The sequence below is a fragment of the Heterodontus francisci genome, chromosome 14 (assembly GCF_036365525.1).
Source record: "Heterodontus francisci isolate sHetFra1 chromosome 14, sHetFra1.hap1, whole genome shotgun sequence".
Taxonomy (NCBI): Eukaryota; Metazoa; Chordata; class Chondrichthyes; order Heterodontiformes; family Heterodontidae; genus Heterodontus; species Heterodontus francisci.
The window spans coordinates 78,868,294-78,889,265 of NC_090384.1; the positions used below are offsets into that span (position 1 = coordinate 78,868,294).

General features: G+C 42.4%; 1 protein-coding gene across 2 annotated transcripts in view; it reads left to right on the top strand.

Annotated features, from left to right (window-relative positions):
- The window catches only part of ttc17 (tetratricopeptide repeat domain 17), a 153,289-nt gene extending 132,531 nt beyond the window's left edge, over positions 1-20,758 (top strand). The window contains exons 21-25 of one of the 2 annotated variants that reach the window (XM_068046449.1): positions 4,089-4,248; positions 5,361-5,444; positions 9,949-10,068; positions 16,361-16,504; positions 20,249-20,758. In XM_068046449.1, coding sequence (XP_067902550.1) covers positions 4,089-4,248; positions 5,361-5,444; positions 9,949-10,068; positions 16,361-16,504; positions 20,249-20,380 — 640 coding nt within the window. In that variant the 3' untranslated portion in view covers positions 20,381-20,758. The remainder of the gene's footprint in view (positions 1-4,088; positions 4,249-5,360; positions 5,445-9,948; positions 10,069-16,360; positions 16,505-20,248) is intronic. The other variant, XM_068046450.1, reaches the window with a different exon arrangement.
- Positions 20,759-20,972: the final 214 nt, after the last annotated feature.

Here is a 20,972-nt window from a genome sequence, read left to right on the forward strand (position 1 = left end):
ACATGGCGGCTCCTCATCAGACCCCTTTCCTATCCTGAGTGGTGTGAAACAGGGCTGTGTTCTCGCACCCACACATTTTGGGATTTTCTTCTCCCTACTGCTTTCACATGCGTTCAAGTCTTCTGAAGAAGGAATTTTCCTCCACACAAGATCAGGGGGCAGGTTGTTCAACCTTGCCCGTCTAAGAGCGAAGTCCAAAGTACGGAAAGTCCTCTTCAGGGAACTCCTCTTTGCTTTAACATCTCACACTGAAGAGTGTCTGCAGAGTCTCATCAACAGGTTTGCGGCTGCCTGCAATGAATTTGGCCTAACCATCAGCCTCAAGAAAACGAACATCGTGGGGCTGGACGTCAGAAATGCTCCATCCATCAATATTGGCGTCCATGCTCTGGAAGTGGTTTAGGAGTTCACCTACCTAGCCTCAACTATCACCAGTAACCTGTCTCTAGATGCAGAAATCAACAAGCGCATGGGAAAGGCTTCCACTGCTATGTCCAGACTGGCCAAGAGAGTGTGGGAAAATGGCGCACTGACACGGAACACAAAAGTCCGAGTGTATCAAGCCTGTGTCCTCAGTCCCTTGCTCTATGGCAGCGAGGCCTGGACAACGTATGTCAGCCAAGAGCGACGTCTCAATTCATTCCATCTTCGCTGCCTCCGGAGAACACTTGGCATCAGGTGGCAGGACTGTATCTCCAACACAGAAGTCTTCAAGGCGGCCAACACACCCAGCTTATACACACTACTGAGTCAGCAGCGCTTGAGATGGCTTGGCCATGTGAGCCGCATGGAAGATGGCAGGATCCCCAAAGACACATTGTACAGCGAACTCGCCACTGGTATCAGACCCGCCGGCCGTCCATGTCTCCGCTTTAAAGACATCTGCAAACGTGACACAAAGTCCTGTGACATTGATCACAAGTTTTGGGAGTCAGTTGCCAGCGTTCGCCAGAGCTGGCGGGCAGCCATAAAGGCGGGGCTAAATTGTGGCGAGTCGAAGAGACTTAGCAGTTGGCAGGAAAAAAGACAAAAGCGCAATGGGAGAGCCAGCTGTGTAACAGCCCCGACAAACAAATTTTTCTGCAGCACCTGTGGAAGAGACTGTCACTCTAGAATTGGCCTTTATAGCCACTCCAAGCGCTGCTCCACACACCACTGACAACCTCCAGGCGCTTACCCATTGTCTCTCGAGATAAGGAGGCCAAAGAAAGAAGTTGCTGCATAAATCAATGAATCTGAATTAGACACTTGAGATATAAATAACAAGCACCCAAAATAATAAACTACTGTTTTTTTTCCATTTCAGGAAAAACTGATTGAAGTTATTTTGGGGATAGGGGAACTGAAGACTCTAATGTCGCAGACATGAAATTTGCTTATTATTCAGACCCTAATCATGCTATTTTGATTTGAAAACTTTTTTTGTTTACTACTGGCTTCTTTGTACTTATAAAATATTTTTGCAGTGACATCTGTATTGCATGCTCTCAATGCATTTCCATGCTGACCTGACTGACTGACATGTAATGAATAATATAGAAAGTTATCCACCTCATTCATTATCTTGCAGCTTCAGTGTTTTTCCATTAAGCCACATTATTTGTGTACTTCAAAGAAAGTTGGCCAATTTTCCTGATTTCCTGCTGGATTCTGCCTGAAAGGGCATGCAGTTATTTGTAGTGCTTTGTAACCAGTGCCAAAAGACAGCTCAAGTATAGTCTTGTAGGACTGAAGCCAGCTGTTCACTGATAGTAGCAACTTGCCATCTAGGGAAGCCTAAGTGCTACTGTCAGCTACTGCAGTTATGCAAATCTAAACCTGTGGCGCAGCACACTGACACATTGCACAACTGGATAAGGTTTATACTGAAAGTGCTCAAACTTTCAGTTGAGACACACAGATTGTATATTGGTACCCCCCTTATTGGTTAGGCTGAAGTTAGAATATTGCATCCAATTTTGTGCAACCTACTTTAGGAAGAATGTTAAGGCCATGGAGAGGATACAGAAGAGATTCACTTAAGAAAACACCAGGGATAAACAACTTTAGGTATATAAAGAGAGATAAACAAGGACTCTTCTCATTAGAGTAGAGGAGGTTAGAAAATCTGATGGAGATGTTCAGAATTATGAAGGGTTTTGTCAAGGTTCTCTGGTTGGTGAGTTGATAGCTAATGGCCACAAATTTGTTGATCACCAAAAGAACAGAAGCAAATGTTTGGCAGATCATGTTTAAATAACTTAATTTAGATTTTTTGATGAGATAACAGAGAAGGTGGATAAGGGAAGTGCAGTTGATATGCATATAGACTTTCAAAGGGCATTTGATAAAATACCACATACTAGGCTTGTTAGCAAAATTGAAGGCCGTGGGATAAATGAGGCAGTACATGGATATAAAATTGGATAAGGGATAGAAAACAGTTGGCGATTGGCTGTTTTTTGGACCAGAGGGAGGTATACAATGGAGTTCCCCAAGGATCAGCGCTGCTGTTTTTTATGATCCTTAATGGTTTGGACTTGAAGAGTGGTGGTACGGGGCACAATTTGGAAATTTGCAATGTAGTAAAGAGTGAGGAAGATGAGGGCTTTGGAGAGGGTACTGAGGAGATTGATGTGAATCATTCCTGCGTTTAGGAACTACAGTTACGTAGATAGACTGGAGAAGCTGGGATTGTTCCCCTTATGGAAAAGAAGGCTAAGAGGAGATTTGAGAGAGGTGTTTAAAATAATGGAGGGTTTAGATAGAGTAAAGAGAAACTGCTTCCATTGACTGAAGGGTTGATAACTAAAGGGCACAGATTTAAGGTGATTGGCAAAAGAACCAGCAATAACATGAGGAAAAAAAATTTTTAAGCAACGAGTGGTTAGCATTTGGAATGCATCTGCTTGATAGGATGGCAGATACGGATTCAGTAGAAGGCTTTAAAAGTAATTCGGTAAAGTACTTGAAACAGAGAGGATTTAGGGGGAGTGGGTCAAAATGGATTGATCTTCAAAACAGGCCTCCTGTGCTGTGCTAATCTATGAAAAGATGGAGAGATGATTTTTCATTATTATAGTTACACAATGTTTTTATAACAGCTTTTAAAATAGGGTAAACAATTGAAAAAGGAAAAGAATTAAGCAAGTATCGCAGAAATGTCAGAGGAAATGGGACTAAGTGGATAGCTCTTTCAGAACAGGCACAGTGGACTAAATAGCCACTACTTGTGTTGTAAAATATATTTGTCTCCTACCTTTACACAAAATAAACTGACTTGGCTCTGTTTGCAACAGGGCCCATTGAAAAAGATAAACACGAGAACACAAAAAATAGGAGCAGGAGTAGACCATATGGTTCATCGAGCCTGCTCAGTCATTCAGTACGATCATGGCTGATCTTAGGCTTCAACTCCACTTTTTCGCCATATCGCTTGTTTCCCTGCGAGACCAAAAATCTATCTATTCCAGCCTTAAATGTATTCAATGATGGAGCATCCACAACCATCTGGGATAGAGAATTCCAAAGATTCACAACCCTTGGAGTGAAGTAATTTCTCCTCATCTCAGCCCTAAATGATCATCGCTTTATCGTGGAACTGTGCCCCCGTGTTTGATTCCCCAAACAATGGAAACAATCTCTCAGCGTCTACTTTATCCAGTCCCTTCAGAATCTTGTATGTTTCAATGAGATAGCCTCTCATTCTTCTGAACTCCAGCGAATATAGTCCCAATTTACTCAGCCTCTCATCATAGGACAACCCCCTCATCCCAGGGACCAATTTAGTGAACCTTCGCTGCACTGCCTCCAATGCAAGTATATGCTTTCTTAAATGTGGAGTCCAAGACTGCACACAGTACTCCAGATGCGGTCTCACCAAAACTCTGTATAATAAATGCAATAAATCCCAACATTAAAACAGTAGTAACAAAAAAACTATTCAAAATGTGTAAGGATATGCCAAAGGTGACTCTCAATTGACAGTCTCATTACATTCGCTATTGAGGAAATCAGTCTTCATGTCACTAGTCACCTTTGAAAACAAATTCCATTGACCCTCTAGTTTTTAGAAGTCTAACATGATGTATTCTCTACTTTATTTCTAGTATTACAGAACATATTGACTTTGCCACATGCCTGCAAGAACCAGCAGTCGAACCTGTTTGTAATGCCAACCTCCCTGCCAGTATGCACACCTTAGACCATTTACATGGTGTAGCAAGTCGACTCAGTATACATTATACTGGAGAAAGTCAATTGAAGGAGGTATGTTGAGAGATTGTCTGTGTCTTGAAACCTGATGTTTTCTCACTACTTTACACATTTAGTAAAGTCAAATTTGATGCTTAAAAAGTGTCATATTGATCAACCAAAGTGACTAATATATAAAATCCCAAGTCATCTTATAACCATATTCCATGCAGTAAAACAATCAAACAAGTTCCAATCGTGTGCCTGATGGTGCAGGGGTTGGCAACATGTCTGTACAAGGACCCCAGTGTCTGTGGTAAAGATTTTGAGGTCCATGGTAATTTTAAATGTCTTGCTCCAAGCCTTTTATACTTGTGTTTTAAAACCCAAGTTTAAAGGCTTGGAGCAAGACATTTATCATTATCAGGAGCGAAAGTAATTACAAAGGATCGGGGCATCGGGCTAGTTCCTACAGCCTGCCAAAGTTTTGTAACCGACCCACCAATTAAAAGCGCGAATGGTTTGCCTGCGCACGGACCTCCGTCCAATTGGAGCGTGTGGGAGGCAGGACTTGCTGGGAACACTGAACTGTCAATCAGGGGGCTCTGACCAATGGGAGCGGGGCAGGGGGCAGTGCTGTCAGTCAGTTGCTCCCTGCCTGTGTCTAACCTGTGGAATCAGCTACGGAGAGTGTTGGTGTGAGTAGAACAGATAGGATAGCTCACAGGAAAGCAATGATAGAACTGGAAAGGGAAGACTTCTTTGAGCCAGAGCAAGCTGTTTTCTTATAGGCAGACAGTCCATGTTCTCAGCTCTCCAAACGCCTTGGTTTCTCTCAGTGCACTGAACGGCAATGTGTTTCTGCTCCTGGTGCATGGTTGGCGGCAGGAGGGGAGAGGGGGAAAAGGGAGAGTAGGGAAACACAGGGAGTCAGGAGGGAGGGGGGGCACGGGGAGACAGGAGAGGGATGGACACAGCAGTAAGTGACAGCGGAGCAAGATGGACACAGCGCGGGAAGGGGGAGGGATGGAGAGGGATAGAAAGAGATCATGATGAGAACCTGTTTCCACTGGCAAGTGTGTTAATAACCAGAGGACACAGATTTAAAAGAGTGATTAAGAGTGGTAAGAAACAGTGACATCTTACACTAACAAACTGTATTAATGGTTTTCTTGGTTTACCAATAGGTTTTACAAAATCTGGGCAAAGAGGAGTATCCACCTCAGTCTTTTGAGCAGGTTGGAACACGAATAGCCAAAGTATTAGAAAAAGTAAGTTACCAAATGTAATTTAATTTGAATTGCAGTTCTGAAAGTCACAGGTTCAGTTGCTATTTATCCAAATTGTTCTGTGTATTCCATTAAGAGTCTAGTAAATTGTGGAATAAAATCTAAAGTACAGGGAATGTAGACTGTGTGTCCCTGCAGTTTATCACAGAGGTTTTTAAAAATCCATTCTTGTTGGCAACTATTCTCTTTACCTCATTGCAACAGTTCACCGCTGGAGTACAAAACATCCCACCACTATTGCTGAACAGAAAGATACCTTTTGATTTTGGACACATGTTTGGCTACAAGGTAGTGGAATGATTCAATGTCAGTGTACATGTTATGCTACAGAATAATATAAGATGTGGGTTTAAATCTACAGTTTTTCACATGGTAATACCTGATTTAAGCTGGGAGATCAGAACATTGTACTAGTTGGAAGCTTCTTCTTCTTTGGCCTTCTTGTCTCGAGAGACAATGGGTAAGCGCCTGGAGGTGGTCAGTGGTTTGTGAAGCAGCACCTGGAGTGGCTATAAAGGCCAATTCTAGAGTGGCAGACTCTTCCTCAGGTGCTGAGATAAAATTGGCTGGCAGGGCTGTTATGCAGTTGGCTCTCTCCTTGCGCTTCTGACTTTTTTCCTGCCAACTGCTAAGTCTCTTAGACTCGCCACGCTTTAGCCCGCCAGCTCTGGCGATCGCTGGCAACTGACTCCCACGACTTGTGATCAATGTCACAGGACTTCATGTCACGTTTGCAGACATCTTTAAAGCGGAGACAAGGACAGCCGGTGGGTCTAATACCAGTGATGAGCTCGCTGTACAATGTGTCCTTGGGGATCCTGCCATCTTCCATGCGGCTCACATGGCCAAGCCATCTCGGGCGCCGCTGGCTTAGTAGGGTGTATATGCTGGGGATGTTGGCCGCCTCGAGGACTTCTGTGTTGGAGATACGGTCCTGCCACCTGATGCCAAGGATCCTCCGGAGGCAGCGAAGATGGAATGAATTGAGACGTCGCTCTTGGCTGACGTACGTTGTCCAGGCCTCGCTGCCATAGAGCAAGGTACTGAGGACACAGGCTTGATACACTTGGACTTTTGTGTTCTGTGTCAGTGCGCCATTTTCCCACACTCTCTTGGCCAGTCTGGACAGCGGTGGAAGCCTTTCCCATGCGCTTGTTGATTTCTGCATCGAGAGACAGGTTACTGGTGATAGTTGAGCCTAGGTAGGTGAATTCTTGAACCACTTCCAGAGTGTGGTCGCCGATATTTATGGATGGGGCATTTGTGACGTCCTGTCCCATGATGTTCGTTTTCTTGAGGCTGATGGTTAGGCCAAATTCGATGAGTCTCTGCAGATACTCTTCAGTGTGAGATGTTAATGCAGCATCATCAGCAAAGAGGAATTCCCTGATGAGGACTTTCCGTACTTTGGTCTTCGCTCTTAGAGGGGCAAGGTTGAACAACCTGCCACCTGATCTTGTGTGAAGGAAAATTCCTTCTTCAGAAGACTTGAACGCATGTGAGAGCAGCAGGGAGAAGAAGATCCCAAACAGTGTAGGTGCGAGAACACAGTCCTGCTTCACGCCACTCAAGATAGGAAAGGGGTCTGATGAGGCGCCGCTATGCTGAATTGCGCCTTTCATATTGTCATGGAATGAGGTGATGATACTTAGTAGCTTTGGTAGGCATCCAATCTTTTCTAGTAGTATGAAGAGACCACGTCTGCGGATAAGGTCAAAGGCTTTGGTGAGATCAATGAAAGCAACATAGAGGGGCATCTGTTGTTCATGGCATTTCTCCTGCAGCTGTCGAAGGGAGAACAGCATGTCAATGGTGGATCTCGCTGCTCGAAAGCCACACTGTGCCTCAGGGTAGACATGCTCAGCCAGCTTCTGGAGCCTGTTTAAAACGACTCAAGCGAAGACTTTCCCCACTATGTTGAGTAGGGAGATTCCACGGTAGTTGTTGCAGTCCTGCGGTCACCCTTGTTCTTATAGAGGGTGATGATATTGGCATCGCGCATGTCCTGTGGTACTGCTCCCTCATCCCAGCACAGGCAAAGCAGTTCGTACAGTACTGAAAGTATAGCAGGCTTGGCACTCTTGATTTCAGGGGTAATGCTGTCCTTCCCAGGGGCTTTTCCGCTGGCTAGAGAATCAGTGGCATCACTGAGTTCCGATTTTGTTGGCTGTACATCCAGCTCATCCATGACTGGCAGAGACTGGGCTGCATTGAGGGCAGTCTCAGTGACAACATTTTCCCTGGAGTACAGTTCTAGGTAGTGTTCCACCCAGCGGTCTATTTGCTTGCGTTGGTCAGTGATTGTGTCCCCTGATTTAGATTTGAGGGGAGCAATCTTCATGATGGTTGGCCCAAAAGCCCTCTTAATGCCATCATACATTCCTCTGATATTTCTGGTGTCAGAGGCCAGCTGAATATGACTGCATAGGTGTTGCCAGTAGTCATTTGCGCAGCGCCTGGCTGTTCTTTGTTCAGTGCTTCTGGCTGCTTTAAGTGCTACGGATGTTAACTCACTGGAGGCTTTCTTGTAGTTCAGCAGTGCAATGCGCTTAGCGGCTATGACAAGTTCCAGCTCTTCAATGTGAGATTGAAACCAGTCTGCATTCTGCTTCATCCCCTGTGGGAGTGTTTTGAAGGGCTTTTTCAAGTGAATTTAGAAACTTACGTAACAGCTGTGGGTGAGAAATTCTGCTATGTACTTCCTAACAGTTAGAGTCATAGAGTTATACAGCACAGAAACAGGCCCATCGTGTCTGTGCCAACCATCAAGCACCTAACCATTCTAATCCCATTTTCCAGCACTTGGCCCGTAGCCTTGTATGCTATGGTGTTTCAAGTGCTCATCTAAATACTACTTAAATGTTGTGTGGGTTCCTCTCTCTACCACCCCTACAGGCAGTGCGTTCCAGATTCCAACCACCCTCTGGGTGAAAAGATTGTTCCTCAAATCCCCTCTAAACCTGCCTCTTAACTTAAAGCTATGCCCCCTGGTTATTGACCCCTCTGCTAAGAGAAAAAGTTTCTTCCTATCTAACCTATCAATGCCCCTCATAATTTTGTCTAACTCAATCAGATCCCCCTCAGCCTTCTCCGCTCTAAGGAAAACAACCCGAGCCTTTCCAGTCTCTCTTCATGGCTGAAATGCTCCAGCCCAGGCAACATCCTGGTGAATCTCCTCTGCACCCTCTCCAGGGAAATCACATCCTTCCTGTAGTGTGGTGCCCAGAACTGTACACAGTACTCCAGCTGTGGCCTAACTATAGCATTTTATACAGCTCCATCATAACCTCCCTGCTCTTATATTCTATGCCTCAGCTAATAAAGGCAAGTATCCCATATGCCTTCCTAACCACCTTATCTACCTGTGCTGCTGCCTTCAGTGATCTATGGACAAGTACACCAAGGTCCCTCTGACCCTCTGTACTTCTTAGGGTCCTACCATCCATTGTATATTCCCTTGCCTTGTTAGGCCTCCCAAAATGCATCACCTCGCACTTCTCAGGATTAAATTTCATTTGCCGCTGCTCCGCCCATCTTAACAGCCCATCTATATCGTCCTGTAATCTAAGGCTTTCCTCCTCACTATTTACGACACCACCAATTTTCGTGTCCTCTGCCAACTTACTGATCATACCTCCTATATTCACGTCTAAATCATTAATGTACACTACAAACAGCAAGGGTCCCAGCACCGATCCCTGTGGTACACCACTGGTCACAGGCTTTCACTCGCGAAAACAACCCTCGACCATCACCCTCTGCCTCCTGCCACTAAGCCAATTTTGGATCCAATTTACCATATTGTCCTGGATTCCAAGGGCTCTTGCCTTCTGAACCAATCTCCCTTGCGGGACCTTATCAAAAGCCTTACTGACGTCCATGTAAGCTACATCAACTGCTTTACCCTCATCTACACATCTAGTCACTGCCTCAAAAAATGTAATCAAGTTTGTTAGACATGATCTACTCCTGACAAAGCCATGCTGACTATCCCTGATTAATCCCTGCCTCTCCAAGTGGAGATTAATCCTGTCACTCAGAATTTTTTCCAATAGTTTCCCTACCACTGATGTTAGACTCACCGACCTGTAATTACCTGGTTTATCCCTGCTACCCTTCTTGAATAATGTTAGGATGGAAACTTAGAGCAAGTCATCATGGCCATTCTTGCATACTTCCTTGTGGCTCATTACAGAACAACAGTAGCTTACTCTCTAGATTAGAGTATTTTTAATGGCTTCAAATATTTAATTTCATATTTCTTCACAGACCAGTAGTATACCCTTTTATCTGAATACAGCGCAATACACTGGTGAAAATCCATTAGTGCCGAAAGAATTATTTAGAGGAACAAAATGTTCTAATGTTGAATTTTGAGCTATAGAATGAAAACCAAGGTTTTTGAACATTTATCCTATCTGAACCAAAAACCTTTTTCAAAATGTTTGGTCTTTTCATTTCATTTTTACAATTCTTATTTTGACAGAATCAAACATCCTGGGTGATTTCAAGTATGGCTGCACTGTATTGGAGGGTTAAAGGTCAAGGGAAGAAAGCTATTGACTGTCTACGTCTAGCATTGCACTATGCACCTCACCACATGAAGGTGAGAACTGCCATGTGTCATGATTTAATGAAACATTGTCCAACATCCTTTAGTTTGAGATGAACATAACCTTGGACAATAGAGTAGATAATGCATCTTGTGTTCTTCTTGGTGAACCTGTTGTTCAACCATTCAATATGTGTAGGGTTTCTAAGCTAGTCCTATTTTACAGTGATACTAGAAAAATATATGATCCATACCATTCCTTGGCAGGTAGGTATTGAGGATGTACATTTGATTTCTCTTTTGATGTACTTGTTGACATGACACACACAAATAATGCCGCTGATTTTAGCACCACACAGTTGAGTTCCTTTAGTGTGATTAACTACCAGGGTAAGGTATAGTTGCAGATGTGGTCCTTTGGCTCAGGTTGCCCTTATCTTACTCCTTTCACATTGATACAAATCATTTTTGGATGCTCAAGAGAAGAAGAACTAGGGACTTTGACTTTCAATGAACTGAAGCCAAGAAACTAGTTTTATTATTTCATGGTACTTGGATTTTGCACCAGATGCAGTGTAGCTCCAGCCTGTTGCAAAATCACATTTCTGGCCTGTACCACTTCTCCTTGCAATCTATTGCAGTTATTGATCATAGGAACATAAGAACGGGAGTAGGCCATTTAGTCCCTGTAACCTGTTCTCTCTTTCAGTGAGCTCAAGGATGATCTGTGACCTAACTCCTTTGCCTTTGCCCCATATCCCTTAATACCCTTGGTCATATGTGCAAAGAAATACTTCTAACATCTGTCCTAACTTTGCCTTTCATAATACTGAACCTGTATATCTCATCCTGCTGCCTTGGCAGATCTGAAAATGGTGGGGGAGTGTTGTCCTCTCTGAGGTATCTCTTTTGAAATGCAAAAGCCCTGTCCTTATCCACTCCATCCTCATGAGGCATCCTTATATCATTAACCATCCACATTTCTGTTCTCTGCACTGCTTCTCGGTCCTGACTAGCCCCCTTATATTGCTCCAAGTAGAGCAGTCCAGTACTGCAGGTGCAGTTTGACTAGGCCTTGTGATGACCTCTGAGATTTGGCAAGGTAACTGTATCATGGGGGGTGGTGGGGGTGAGGGCTTTGTGAATTCTAAAGGTTAAAGCATCATGACTGTGTGGGGAAAGCTTGATTGATCAGCTGGTCTTTTAATCTTCATTTTTAACTGTCTTATGCAATTTATTTTTGTTTATTACCACTTCACACTGTAAATATGGTGAGCAACAAATGAACTAAAGATACTTAAGTGTCTCAAATTCTCATTTTATGTCTTCTGTTAATTCCAAAATCCAATTGATATTCTTTTGCCACCGGCCCAGATGACAAACCTATTGAGTTCTCTAAGGACTTGCTAGGGTCCTCTTGAATCCACAATTGCTTTAGATCGGTCTTCTTGACCAGGACTTGGGAATACAAGGCATAATGTCCAAGTTTGCAAATGACACGAAACCTGGAAATTTAGTGAACAGGGGGGATATAGCAGATGTCAGGAGGATGTAAAGAGACTGGTGAAATGGGCAGGCACATGGCAGATGAAATTTAACACAGAGAGGTGTGAAATGATGCTTTTGAAAGGAAGAATCAGGCAATATAAAGTAAATAATACACTTTTAAAGTGGATACAAGAACAACCTGGGGATGTGTACACACGAATCATTGAAGGTGGCAGGACAGGATGAGAAAGGTAAAAAGGTATACAGGATCCTAAGTTTTATGAACAGATGCATATATTACAACGGTAAGGAAGTTGTGCTGTATAAATCGCCAGTTAGGCCCTGGCTTCTGGCCACCACACATCAGCAAGGGTTCTGATGAAATGTCACAGACCTGAAAGGTTAACTGTTTCTCTCTCCACAGATGCTGCCTGACCTGCTGAGTATTTCCAACATTTTCTGTTTTTATATTAGAGAGGTTGGGATTGTTTTCCTTAGAGCAGAGAAGGTTAAGGGGAGATTTAATAGAGGTGTTCAAAATTGAGTAGTTTTGATAGTTTTTAACCAGCAAACAGATTTAAAGTAATTGGCAAAAGAACCAGAGGTGACCTGAGGAGCAGAATTTTTATGAAGCGAGTTGTTGTGACCTGGAATGCATTGCATGAAAAGGTGGAGGAAGCGGATTCAGTAGTAACTTTCAAAAGGGAATTGGATATATACTTGAAGATGGGAAATTTTGCAGGGTTATAGGGAGTAGGATTAATTGAATTGCTCTTTTAAAGAGCTGGCAGACACGATATACTGAATGCTCTCCTTCTGTGCTGTATCATTCTATGATTCTGCAACTTAAACTAACTTTGTAGTTGGGCGGCGCAGTGCAGCCTCATAGCTCCAGCAACCCGGGTTCGGTTCTGGGTACTGCCTGTGCGGAGTTTGCAAGTTCTCCCTGTGACCGCATGGGTTTCCTCTGGGTTCTCTGGTTTCCTCTCACATGCCAAAGACTTGCAGGTTGACAGGTAAATTGGCTGTTGTAAATTGCCCCTAGTGTAGGTAGGAGAATTGAGGGAAGGTGGGGATGTGAGAGGGAAATGGGATTAATGTAAGTTTAGTATAAATAGGTGGTTGATGGTCGGCACAGACTCAGTGGACCGAAGCACCTGTTTCAGTGCTGTATCTCTCTATGACTCTAAAACTACAATTGTTTTTGTATGCCAATAATGGAACCCCAATTCAATACTACTACATTACGATGTAGTTCCTTTTAAAGTTATTCTATACCCTCTTCCATTTAGCCGTACTACTAAGCTACATTCATATTTTAACCTTGATATCCACTAATTTTAATTTTTGAAAGAATCTCTTGTTCAGTGCTTTATCAAATGCCACTTGAAAGTCAAGGTACACTCCGTTAATTCGAAACATCTGTTCCTCAAAAGAAGCCCTGGGTTGATTAGAAACTCAATAGGTTCATAAATTTACAAAGTTTCTGAGCTTATTTCTATTTCTAAAATTGTTGAAGTGGCATTATCTGAACTTAAAATGTAACATTTTTCCAGTCGGCACTTCAGCTGTAATTCCCACTTGCCATTCAATGAATCTTTAGTGCAGAAAAATGACATCGGAGATTACAAGCAATACAAAAATAATATTCTTTGCAGGATTTTCCCAATAATTGTTAGCTAAGTTTCAGGTAACCGTGATTTACAGTTTCACTCAGAACGAATGGTTGTGCAACAGTATAATATCTGGATTAGCATTTTTGTAAATGTTACAAGACAGAATGAGATGCTACCTTCAAGTGTAACTAAAAATTTTGTAAAATACTAAATAAAAGGTGAATGCTACTTTAATTCTGATCATAAGTGCACCTGTTTCAATGTAATTACAATGTTCCTTTCATTCCCTCACTCCCAATTTTTTTTGATTTCATATGGTTAAATTCCATTAACCCGATTTAGGGCAGGGGTCTTTAAGTCACGAATGAAATAGTTTTTAATTGCTATGACTTTTCATTCTATCATGATTTTTATAGTTATTCGGATGCAGAATATAGGAAAAATGCCAATATGCATTTCCATTTAGTAAGTACGTTAAAAAAAAACTTGTGTGTTTCAATAGATTAATGCAAAGTTCCCATGCAATCTGAATCTCTGTCCTGTCTTGATCTGTTGATAGTTAATACTACTTGATCTTGCATTGCTGACTTATTCGCTCAAGATTTAGAATGAAATGAGAAATAATAACCTGCCCAAAAAGATGCAAGGGTACATTTCGTCATGGAGCAATGTTCCTGGTTGACTACAAACTTTGAAGGTTGAACTTGAGTATTGCTGAAAAAAGAGACATCCTGTCGAAGTATTTCTCTTGTACTCATCAGGACCGACACAAGAATGCCAAATTTCAAAGGGAGCAATAATTTATACGGCATGAGAAAAGAGTGCTGATTGGTTGGTAAGTTGACTCTGGTCGAGGCATTGCCATAGAGAATGCACTGGGAACTCTTGTCCCTCACAACTTGTTTACTTCAAAAAAGGCACATGTGCTTTTTGCCTGTAGAGGCCAGGTCCCTGCCTATGAATATATGTAGCTTCCAGCAAGCATAAGTGAGCCACATTGCGAGCCCAACTGGTAATCTTAAATTGGTTGTTAGTGTAATTCTTAGCACACGCGAGATTGTTCAAGTGCTGTCCGATTACAGAATCACATCTAACAGAAGTTATGTTCTGAGTTCTGCAAGCATGGGTTGGTTGTGTATGGTAAATACTCTACCATTGAACAAAATATTCAACGTTAGATGTGATGCCACGATTGGACAGCACTTGCTGAACAATCCCAAGTGTGCCAAGAATTACACTCACAACCACTTTAAGCTTATCAGTCGGGCTTGCAAGTTGGCTCTCCTATGATTGCTAGAAGCTACATATATTCATACGCAAGGACCTGTCCTCTACAGGCAAAAGGAACATATCCAGGTATTGCGCCTTTTTTGAAGTAAACAAAGACGTAGCGAACAATAAATCCCTGGCGCATTCTTCATGGCAACATCTCGGCCAGAGTTGACTTGCCAACCAATCAGCACCCTTTTCTCATGCAGTATAAATTGTTGCTCCCTTTGAAATTTGGCATTCCTGCGTCTGTCCTGATGAGTGCAGGACGAAAAACCTCGACAGCATGTCTCTTTCTGCAGCAATACTCAAGTTCTGAACAACTAGGTGATTAAAAGGTTGAACTTGTCTCAAAGACTGAAGAAACCCAATTTCTCAACTAGCCGGACTTTTGCAAGTGAATTTTTAAATTTGTACTAATTTCAAAACAACATTCCCAAATATTAAAATGTCTTCCAAGCAAAATGTAAGTTGACTTTGGAGTTACAGGAGTAAGAGGATAAAGGAAATGTGAAATACTGAATTTTTCTACATTTCTTTTCAATGAAGGGTTAGCATCTCACTACATTTTGATGGTGCATAGTTTAAAGTACAGGGTGTACAAGATGCAGCCGAGAGCCAAATACTGCCCACCAGCTTATTTGGTCCGATCAGGAAAACAAACTCCCGTCAGTTCACTTCTTTGCAATCATGTGCAAAGGCAACTTCAACTTCAAACTATTTAATATTACTGGGCCTGGAGCGCTGCAAAAGACTGTTCTTTGGCTGCTGGGTTTTGACGAATCAGAGAGCAACTTTGCTTAGTCTTTCAGACTGAGCAAATTTGAAGACCTGAAGAATTCTCTCCCTCTCCTTGTACTGCTTTAGTGGCCCCAACTAGATCACTGCTGATGCCCATGTTCATAGAAGATGCATCTTTTATAACTGAGGTTGTGTTCCTGAGACAATAGAATCTTTCTAAAATGTTTGCCATGACCTAAAAGAAGAATAGAGAAGCAGAGTGAATGAGAAATAGAGGCCATAGGAGAAGAGGTGATTAAAAATAACAGAGGAAGCAGAGAGATGCGAGGGGACCAAAAGAGGGGAGAGCATGCCATAAAAAGGATAACGGAGATATAGAGAAACGTGCAGAGCAAAGGATCAAAGATTTGAGATGCTGAATAATTGGGGCCAAGGAGAAGAGAATGAATAGGGTGAAGGAAGGTGGAAACGAGGGGAAAGAACACTGGGTGCTTCACATGCTTTCACTTTTTGAGGATCTTGTTATTTTGTGTATCAGGGGGAATCATTGCTTTTGTGAGTATGGGGCTTGTATTATTCCATATGCATATGTGGTTTTGACGAAGATATTCAACTCCTAGCTCCAAAAGCTTGGACGTTCTTGATTTAAGACTTAAACTGTGTTTTATCATTACCTGAACAGCAAAATTGCTACCCCAACCACCATGCCAAGAATCATTGCTTTTTCAGACTCCATACTATTAGCGTTGAACCTAGGAGACAGTGCAACCACGTTGTCAGCTACCAAAGCTTGCACAGTCATCATGGAGTGTTAAGCTTTTTACAAATTGTGAAAAACCAGATTAAAAAGACAGAAACTTGAAAATAAGATAAAATGTATCAAACTCAATAGAAGCACATAATAGCATGAAAAATAAAAAGTTATTTTGATATTCATGATGCGTTCTGACAATAGATCATTGACTTGAAACCTGTTTTTCTCTCCACATATGCTGTCAGACCTGTTGGGTATTTCCAGCATTTCCTGTTTTTATTTTGGATTTCTGCATTAGCAGTATTTTGCTTTTGTATTAGTGTTTCCCTTATTTTTAGAGCCTGTGCCTTTGAAATTCAAATTTGCAGGTTGTTTGGTGATGCCACATCTCCAGTAGGTAATCTAACATTGAGAAGCAGTAAACTGGGCTGAAACTTTGATCAATTCCTTTTCTAACTTGTATTTTTTTTATGAGCAGGATGTGCCTCTCATAAGCTTGGCAAATATTTTTCACAATGCTAAACTATGGGATGATGCAATCATCGTCGCTACTATGGCAGTGGAAATCGCTCCACACTTTGTTGTCAATCACTTTACCCTGGCTAATGTCTATGTAGCAATGGTAAGTGACCCAGATTGGTTCAAACCCCTTTCATGGTCAATTGGTATGGCTGAATTTCTATTCATATTGATTTCAGTGGGCTGCAAGTTATGATGTGTTGTCTTGAAATGGCATCTCTCTTTCAGCGCATACAAATATTTAAAGAACTGGCATGCGAGAGAATTTTTTCATATGTAATTTATTTATCCCATTGCTCCTATACAGTTTAAAATTTTGCATTGGAAAACTTGAAGATTTATTTAATAATCCCATTATGCTGCAATTTCTGCTTTGACATAACATGGTTTTCACATTGTATTTTAGTTAAAAACTACACTATAGCTCTAGTTTCAGGTCACCAATGTGAATGCAATCCAAATTTTGAAAATAATATGGAACCATCTTGAAGAAGGTATATTGATGTATAGCTTTCATGCAGACTGTAGCATGAAATGCTAATCCAATTCCCTTCTTGCCACAAACTGACAGACCTACCCCACATTATAAGCAGTCTCTGCCGTGAAGTAAATAAAGTTATAGCGAATGTCTAAAATTAATAACATTATCATGGAAATCAGAGTGCCCAAGATGCAATCCTGTCCCAGCACCTTGCCTGGTTGGGACAGCGTAGGTGGTCAGTGGGGGACTAATAAACCATAGAAAGGAAAGGTGGCACTTAGAACAGAGATATTCACAAAGCCATCACCTAATTTACCTCCCCAGTCTGTGCATAAATTGAAGTTTGAAATGGAAACATTATCTGTAGTCTTCATCTTCAGAGAAAGTAAATGAACAAATGTTATCCACTGTGGTTGTACAGGAAGGCACCAGGGGAAGGATAGATGGAAGTGTGTTTAAGGGTACTGCAGAGGGAATGAAACCTCCAGAAAGTGGGATGGGGAGATAGCAGATGACTTGATGAATACAGTACCTAGTGGGATAGAAGGTGGGAACAAGGGGAGGTCTTGCAAGACAGAATAAGAGCAAAGCCCCAGGAAATAGAGTACACAGGGTAAAATTATCTTTGTGGAGGGAAACTTCTAGGGGGAAAAGAAGGTATTTCTGAAGCTCTGGTATAGAAAGTGGAGTCACCAGAGAAAACGTGATGTTGAAACTGGGAGAAAAGGAGGAAGATGATCTTGAATGAAATGGGATGGGGCTAAACATAACACAGGTAGTTGTGTGATGTCTGGAAAACCTGTCACCAGAAATGAAGAAAGACACATCTAGGAAGGAAATAAACAAAGAGGGGAACCATGTAAAGGTGAGAGATGGATAAAAGCTGCAAGCAGAACACAGTAGTTTAAATTCCCCTAGTTGGAGTGAGAGGGGGCACTCGTGCCAAGACAGTAAACAATGTGATAACAGAAAAGGTTTGAGTAGTATTGGACCAAGAATTGATCCACATATCCTAATGTAGGGAACACTGGAACCCATGCAGATTCCTACAGCTAACCTTTTGTCTGGAGGAAATTAGTGGAATTAAGATAAATTAAGTGCATAGGATGTGAGTAAATTCAGCTAAGTCCAGGATGGTTGTTGAAAAGACAACTTTTGACCCCCACCTTAGAAAAGTCAAAAATCAACATCCTGGAGGTTACCATTGACCAGAAACTGAACTGTAGCAGCCACACATCTACTGTGGCAACAAGAGCAGGTCAGAGGCTGCAGCGAGTAACCCACCTTCTGACTCCCAAAAGCCTGTCTGCCATCTACAAGGCACAAGTCAGGAGTGTGATGGGCTACTCTCCACTTGCCTGGTTGGCTGCAGCTCCACACCATCCAGGACAAAGCAGCCCATTTGATTGGCACCCCATCCACTACCTTAAACATTCACTCCCTCCACCACCGACGCACAGTAGCAGCAGTGTACACCATCTACAAGATGGACTGCAACAACTCACCACGCCTCCTTCGACAGCACCTTCCAAGCCCACGACCTCTTCCACCTAGAAGAGCAAGGATAGCAGACGCATGGGAACACCACCATCTGCAGGTTCCCCTCCAAGCCACTCACCATTCTGATTTGGAACTGTATCGCTGTTCCTTCACTATCGCTGGAGCAAAATCCTGGAACTCCCTCCCTAACAGCACTGTGGGTGTACCTGCAGCGATTCAAAAAGGCAGTTCACCATCTTCAAGGGCAATTACGGATGGGCAACAAATGCTGGCCTAGCCAGTGACGCCCACGTCCCATGAAAGAATTTATAAAAACTCATCTCCAACCTCACTCTCCTCTACATAGTCCTTGAATGTGTCCTCCTAAGTCTGTTCCCCTCTTTCCTGGCACTCTGTTTGAATCCCTTCAATTATGTATCCAGCCCTTCCACAGTACCGAAACAGCTCTCATCAAAGTCATGATGGCATCCTATGTGACTCCGACAAAAGTAAATGATCCCTCCTCATCCTTCTCGACCTGTCCTGTAGCCTTTATGACACGATTGACCACACTATCCTCTTCCAACACCCCTCTACTGTCATCCAACTGGGTGGGATTGCACTCACCTGGTTTAATATCTGTCTAATCGTAGCCAGAGAATTAATTCCAATGATTTCCCTTCCAGCTGCCACACCATTACCTTTGTTGTCCCCCAAGGATCTATCCTTGGCCCCTTCCTATTTCTCATCTCCATGCTCCTCAACAATATCATTCGAAAACACAACATCACTTTTCACTTTCACGCTGACGATGCTCAGCTCTACCCACCACCACCTCAATCAACTCCCCCACTGTCTCTAAATTATCAGATTGCTTGTCTAACATCCAGCAGTGGGTGAGCAGAAATTTCCTCCGGTTAAATATTGGGAAGATTGAAGCTACATCTTCAATCCCCACTACAAACTCCATTTCATAGCCACTGACTTCATTCCTCTCGCTGGCAACTGTCTGAGGCTGAAGAGGACTGTTTGCAACTTTGGTGTCATATTTGACCCCAAGATGAGCTTCTGACCACTATTACCTAAGACTGCCTAGTTCCACCTTGGTAATGTTGCACAACTCTGCCCCAGCTCAGCTCATCTGCTGCTGAAACCCTCATCCATTCCTTCTTTGCTAGCTCTAAACTTGATTATTCCAACGCACTATTGGTTGATCTCCCACATTCTACCCTCTGTAAACTTTGCTGCTGACTCTTAACAAATCCCATTCACCTTTCACCCCTGCTAACCTACATTGGCTCGTGGTTAAGCAATGCCTTGATTTTAAAATTTTCATCCTTGTTTTCAAATCCCTCCATGGCCTCCTATCTCTAATCTGCAGTAGCCCCACAAGCCTCTGAGATGTCTGCACTCCTCTAATTCCAACCTCTTGAGCATCCCCGATTTTAATGTTCCACCATTGGTGGCCGCGCCTACAGCTGCTAAAGGCCCTAAGCTCTGGGAACTCACTCCCTAAACCTCTCCACCTCTGCCTCGCTTTCCTCCTTTAAGACGCTCCTTAAAACCTACCTCTTTGACCACACTTTTGGTCGTCTAACATAATATAGTCTCGTCAAATTTTGCTTTGTAAAGCTCTTGTGATGTGTTTTGGACATTTTCTTTAAAGGCATTATATAAAGGGCCTGGGGACAGACCTGGTGATGAATGGCACTGTAAAGAGCTGATGGATCCATAGTGAAAAAGATGATGGGGGCTGAAGAATCTCAATTTGCTGAATCAACAGAGGGTGGCATAGTCACAAACGCATTCAAAAGTAGTCTTTTTAATAGTGTGAAAGGATGATTCAGTGTTCTCAAGGTGTTAAAAGTTGTCTTATCTTCCTCACAGGAAGAGTACGAGAAAGCAATGCGATGGTACGAGTCTACTTTGAAATTACAACCAGAGTTTGCACCAGCAAAAGATCGTCTTCGCACAATCCAGTGCCACTTGTTAATGAAAAAGGGAAGACGCTCTCCATAAGAGCAACACTCTAAACATTAAATAAAATTATCCAATTCCTGCTTCAGACTATTTAAAATGGCACAAATCTAGTTTAATTGAGGGGGTTTCATTTGTGAGAATTTAGTAGATGGAACATGAAATGAGCTGTGGAACAAAGCTTTAAAAGAGTATTGTAACTATCACACCTTAATATAATTACTGAACAGAAAAATAAATTACATTAAAAACAATTACAGTGGTATTGATTTTGTATTCGAAATAATAATGTACAAAACTTTAAATGGTTTTCTGAATGTTTTGTGTATGCAGGATCAAGTCAGGAAACTGCAGTTCTAAATCCTTGTGGGAAATGGGGAATCTGTGTGAAAGGTGCAACAATAAATCATTTCTTAATGACTGAAGTTTTTATTTATTTTGTGTTCTTATGTACATCTGTTGTGTAATACTTATTAAAATCCAGTAGGTGCTGCTTATGATACAAAACAAAAGCCTGGTTCATATTTTTCATGGACATACATCCAGTCAGTAGAGAAAAAAAGACAACGAATTATATCTTCAGGGCTTCAGATTTCTGGAGCATTGGGACAGGTTCTGGGGAAGGTGGGATCTG